Below are 6,207 nucleotides of genomic sequence, written 5' to 3'. Positions count from 1 at the left end.
GGGGAGGGGGGAAGCTTGGCTGCTGCAGAACCAAGCTTCTGCCTCCGCAGAGGAGATCAGTGGGCGGGGGGGCTGAGTGGGGCGGGGGGCCGGGACCCCCCCCACCGCTCTCCCCTGCAGGGGCAGGAGGCAGAAGCTTGGTCCTGCGGCAGCCAAGCTTCCCTCCTCCCCCTTCTTCCCCCAGCGTGGTGCTTTCCGGCCCCTCCGCCCCTCTTCCTCCTCCTCTCACCGGGCAGGCAGCGTGCCACTCAGAATCGGCTCGCGTGCCGTCTTTGGCACGCGTGCCGTCGGTTGCCGACCCCTGATCTAGACCATATTTCCCTAGTTTGCTAATGAGAATGTCCTAGCAGACTGTGTCGAAAGTCTTACTAAAGTCAAAATATTTCATGTCTACTGTTTCCCCGTGACACCCTGGCACCGCAATATTCACCGTCATATAATTAGGATATGTTTTGTACAAAGTATGCCATATGAGATATCATTCTAAAAGTCTTGATCTGCTAGACATTAATATCTCATTTGATTGTATGTGCTATCATTGTATGTGAAGTTATGAAGTTTGGCTATGTATGTGTTACTGAAACATGGCCTGAGGTTGAAAACACCCATAAGCAGCCTTTGAGGTACAACAGTAAAAAGGCCAAACAATGTTAATGGCTTATTGAGGAAATAAACACAAGCACAAGAATTACCCCATGAACTGTATACAATAGAAACCTCTCAGAGATAGCAGTACACACTGGGAACTGTTTGACCCAGGTCACAGCAAATGAGCTTTCCAGCAAGTGGGAAGAAGATATAAAAGGGGGAAATGACATCATAATGGTACCTCACTCTCCCTACAACAACACACCTAGGCATAAAGACTGAACTAGGGGAAGTGATGGTCCCAGGCTAAAGGGATTTTTAGCCTGTGAATGGAACACCTGGGGAATTCCAAGCTGTAAGCAAGTGCAGCTTGCCCCTTAAGAATCTGCAGCCTACTTATATCCAAAGAGATGATACGAATAGCAGCTTTTCACCCTATCTGTTTAGTATATTAAGTTTAGTTTGAGTTTTTGTTTGTTTGCTATGTAATCTGCTTTGATCTGTTTGCTATCACTTATAATCAATCTTTTGTAGTTAATAAACTTGGTTTTGCTTTAACTAAACCAGTGTGTAGGAATCATAACTCAGGGGCAAAAGGCTGCTGCATATTCCTCTCCACATTGAGGGAGGGCTGAATTTTATGAGCTTACGCTGTACAGTTCCCTGTGAAGTGCAAGATGATATAATTTTGGGTTTATACTCCAGAGGGGGTGCGTGCCTGAGGAGCTGGTAGTTGCCCTAGCTGTAGTCTTCCCATACAGGGGCTGGTCAGAGAGCCTGCATGTAACTGCAGCTAGGTGTGTCCCTACCTGTATGTATGCTGGTGAAAGTGCAGGCTGGAGGCTCGAGGACTTTGCAGCTTGTCACAGCAGTACAGTGTAAAAGGGAGCCCAAGCTGGTGGGTCGGGGGGCTCAGTGGTACTTCAGTTCCAGGTGACACGCTGCGGGGGAACCCATCACACCCCCATTCATGAGACTGGTTTCCCTAACAAAGAAGGAAATCAGATTGGTTTGGCATGATTTCTTCTTGACAAATTCATGTTGGCTATTACTTATAATGCTATTATTCTCTAGGTGCTTACAGTTTGATTGTTTAATAGTTTGGCCAATATCTTTCCAGGTATCGGAGTTTAGGCTTAAGGGGATATAATTTCCCCTTTTTAAAGATAGGTACTATGTTTGCCCTTCCCCTCTCCTCTGGGACCTCAGCTGTCCTCCATAAGTTCTCGAAGATAATCACCAACAGTTCAGAGTTTGCTTCAGCTAGTTCCTTAAGGCCCCTAGGATGAATTTCATCAGGCCCTACTAACTTGAATACATATAAATATTCTTTAACCTGTTATTTCCCTATTCTGGTATGAGTTCCTTGCCCCTTGTTAATATTAATTGTGTTAAGCATCTGGTCACAGTGAAGACTGAAGCCAAAAAGGCATTAAACATTTCATCCTTCTCTGTGTCATCCATTATTTGCTCTCCTTTCTCATTAGTTAATAGAAGATAAAGGGGAAAGAACGTGTAGGTCTAACATATTTCTAGAACCACTTCTTACTGTCTTTTATGTCCCTTGCTAGGTGTAACTCATTTTGTGTCTTAGCACAAACTATGTATATTCACAACTGACTCCAGTTTAATGTAGCTTTTGTCTAGGACTGGTGTGGTACATTGTATTTGAGAGGAACAGTGGGTCAGTGAAGTATAAAAGAACTTGCATATCTTTGGCTCCACAATAATGTCTACGTGTCTAGTGTGCCAGCCCCTTAACATTTTCTTTTGTTCACAATGGTTCTGTAGCCCACGAGAGTTGAATCTGCAGATGCAATACAGTAACGCCTCACTTAACTTTGTAGTTATGTTCCTGAAAAATGTGACTTTAAGTGAAACGATGTTAAGCGAATCCAATTTCCCCATAAGAATTAATGTAAATGGGGGGAGGGGAGGTTCCAGGGAAATTTTTTTCACCAGCCAAAAAACTATATTATATAGATATACACACAGTATACGTTTTAAACAAACAATTTAATACTGTTCACAGCTATGATGATTGTGAAGCTTGGTTGAGGTGGTGAAGTTAGAGGGTGGAAGAGGGAGGGATATTTCCCAGGGAATGCCTTGCTGCTAAATGATGAACTAGCACTCGGCTGAGACCTCAAGGGTTAACACATTGTTGTTAATGTAGCCTCTCACACAAGGCAGCACGAACACGAGGGAGGGGAGACAGCATAGCAGACAGAGACAGACACATACCTTATGTGTGGGGGGGAGAGAGAGAGAGAGAGAGAGAGAAATGCACACTGCCCCTTTAAGTAAGCTGACCCACTCTTAAGTGCATTGTCTTTTTAAGTGGATCAGGAAGTTGAGACAGCAGCTGCTGCCCCAGACTCTCTCTATCTCTCTCCATCCGTGTCCCTTCCCTGTTCTATATGGAGAAGGGGTAAGTGGGGTGCAGGAGCAGGGGGAGTGGGACACGCTGACATTAGCCCCCCCTTTCTCCCCCCTGCACAGCAAGCAGGAGTCTCTGGGAGCAGCTCCAAGGCAGAGGGCAGGACAAGACATGGCAATGGGGGGGTGGAACAGCTGACCTGCCCAGCAGTTGATAGCCTGCTGGGCGGCTGCAGCACAGAGAACTTAGGGGAGGGGGGAGCTGATGGGGGGCTGCCAGTCCACCCTGGTTCCAAGCCCCCACCAGGTAGCTGCAACGGGCTGCTCTTCCTGCAAGCAGTGGACAAAGCAGGCGGCTGCCAAACAGCGTTAGAAGGGAGCATTGCACAACTTTAAACGAGCATGTTCCCTAATTGATCAGCAATGTAACAAAGAAACAACGTTAACCAGGACGACTTTAAGTGAGGAGTTACTGTATTGCTGGAGAAAGTCAGTCACAAATAATGAAACCTCCCTTCTCACAAGAAAAAAAAAAAGCAGCACTCAGAAGAAAACATGAATAGTACAAAACACCGGCATAAAGAAGGGAGAGTTTGCAAACAAACCGCGTTTGTAAATTACTATTATTTTAATTGAACCTTTATATTACATGGAATCTTCCATTTTCCCCCCCCCAGAAAGGCTCCATGTTTGAGAACTGTTGTTTCTTAAGTCTTAAGTCTTTGCCTATGTAAACCTTTGAGCCAGTTTCCCTAGTTCAGCTGGTGCAGAGCAGAGATGGCTGTGCTGTAATCCTCTTCCAAATCCAGCACTGTCTGGATAATCTCTTCATCCTCAGTGTTTGGTCTTCGGTGCCTTGTCTCAGAACTGCTGCTCGCATCCATAAAGATGGCTAAAACATCATCTCTCAGGGGGGGCTCACCTGAGCGCCTGTGAACTCTGCTTAACTCATTCACTAGGGCCAGCTGGCCTGCTAACTCCTCTATACCCCAACTGTTTGGGTTCCCTACAAAATAAAGGAAAATGCCATGAAAACCAGTCCATCAGTGTAATCAGTAATTGGAGAAGAGTAAGAGAGGCTGTAAATATCTATAGATTCATTATAACCACTCAGGGATCTTTACATGGGCACCAACACATCTCCCACCATATACTGGCCGAAGTGTGGCTCAGGAGCGCTGGAGACCTTTTGTACCCCAGTATGCTACGAGCACTGGGCTCCCCACACTGGTTTGCTGTGGGTGCTGCTCAGAAGCATGGTGTTGTGTACATTTTAATCCCACCCCTCTTATTTGTCTCCTCTCTAAAGTGAACAATCCCAGTCATTTTAATCTTTCTGCATATAGGGGTTCTCCAAACCCTGGATCATTCTTGTCATCCTTCTCTGAATCCCCATCTAGTTCTACAGTTGTCTCTTTGATAAGGGGTGACCACTCCTGCACACAGTATCTGGATGAAGCTTTACTGTTGATGGAGATAAAGGCATTATATTTTCTGCATCACTCTCCATCCCATTCCTTATGAATCCTAACATGTGCACTGAGCAGCGGTCTCCTCTGAGCTGTCCAGTGATACTTAGATGCCTTTCCTGATACAGCTTATTTGGAATCCTGCAAATCTGTATGGGTAATTCATTTTTCCCCTCCAGTGTGCATTACCTGGCATTTATCAATACTGAATTTCATGTGCCAGCATGTTGCTCATTCATTAAGCTGAGCAGGTAGATAGCATAGTTGTAGATATTGGCAAAAATGTGGCTTTTGCAGGCCAGAGTACCAAGGTTTGAGACGCACGTAGGGATGTCATTGGTACACAGCTGTGAGAGTGTGAAAATGTCCCTTTTCATCCACTCCATTCCTGTCATAGGTTTTCCCCTACAACGAAATCTGGGCTGTCCCTTAGAACTGCCACTGCATATAACATGGTGAGAAAGTGTAGGAGCCCAGTTAGGTCTGTCTCTTGTTTGGTGGTATAGATGGCAGAGGCGAGGATTGGGAGTGACATGTTTTATAATCCCAGAATATATGGCAGTGAATGAGGTCTGTTAAATTCCCATTCTTTACATACCCAGGCTGAGGTCTTTGTATCCTGCCCCGATACCAAGTGAAAGACCTGCCTTAGTAGCAAGCATTCTGGAAAGTCTGAATCTGGCCTTAGAAGCAACTCAATATAGCTTCAAATGGCACTTTTCTCAGAGGAAGTGGTGGCTGTTCTACTGATTTAGTGTAGCAAGCTTGGGGGCTGTAGGTGTATAATAACTGGGGCAGGATGTTTGTCTTGATAATATTCACCCAGTGCCATTTTTTCAGGCCATTTGATATTGCATTTGGCAGGATTGAGGGATTGCACACAGCAGCGCGTCAACTGCAAAGGGAGAGGGGAAGATAGTTATCAATCTCCTCCCCCCTTATGCTGTGCCCATGGCCAAGGAACATGCCCAAACCACAGGCACTACAGATCTGGGATGATGATCTGCTAGCAAGGCTAGCAGGAGAGAGAGGGGCAGGTTGGGATGTGGTGGATTTCAGCTGTGTACAAGCAGTGCTGCTGGAGGCGTCAAAGATGGGGAAAGAGACTGTTGGGACCAGGAGGTCATGGCAGAATCACTGTGGGGTCTCAATCCTGGCAGTGGGGGCATTGGGTATCTCAGGATGCCCCCTCTGGCTGAGGGGCACACTGATTTGCTATTGGGGCAGCTCAGCAGCACTGAAGGTGCTGAACTGATACTACTTAAGATTTAAATCCTCTGTAGAACAGGTATATCATGCAGAGCCAGCTTCCTATCTCCTTCGGCTGGAGGCATCACCTCTGGGGTGAGAGGGTAGTTTAGCCTCAACGTTGAATCAGTGCTTGGCTTTTTTTGCCGAGCATATTCATCATGCTGCCACTTGGGGTGCAGTGGCCATACACCCAGAGTGAACTGGACTGAGACACAAAACACATTTCATCTAGTTCACCAAGCAGCTACTGGGTGTTAGTAGGTCTGTCAAGTGATTAAAAAATTTAATTGCGCTTAATCGCACTGTTAAAGAATAATAGAATACCATTTATTTAAATATTTTTGGATGTTTTCTACATTTTCAAATATATTGTGTGACAGACCCAGATCAGTGGGGTACAGGAGTCTGGTAGAGGGCAAATATACTGGTCACTGGATGAGTAGTTTTCTGTTCCCTGAGTGACCAGAGCAGGGGCTGCACTAGAGTAATCAGGAACCTGCTAGAACCAGTTAAGGCAGGC

The 6,207-nt window shown here is 45.9% G+C and overlaps 1 protein-coding gene across 1 annotated transcript in view; it reads right to left on the bottom strand.

The window, feature by feature from the left end:
- Window positions 1-3,719: 3,719 nt before the first annotated feature.
- CUNH3orf62 (chromosome unknown C3orf62 homolog) overlaps window positions 3,720-6,207 on the bottom strand; it is a 7,804-nt gene continuing 5,316 nt past the window's right edge. The window contains exon 3 of the mRNA XM_026657760.1: window positions 3,720-3,973. Coding sequence (XP_026513545.1) covers window positions 3,720-3,973 — 254 coding nt within the window. The remainder of the gene's footprint in view (window positions 3,974-6,207) is intronic.

Source organism: Terrapene carolina, unplaced genomic scaffold, assembly GCF_002925995.2.
Source record: "Terrapene carolina triunguis isolate 2854851 unplaced genomic scaffold, T_m_triunguis-2.0 Scaffold310, whole genome shotgun sequence".
Lineage (NCBI taxonomy): Eukaryota > Metazoa > Chordata > Testudines > Emydidae > Terrapene > Terrapene triunguis.
The sequence above is the reverse complement of the archived record's forward strand: the minus strand, read 5'-3'. Positions and strand labels throughout refer to the sequence as shown.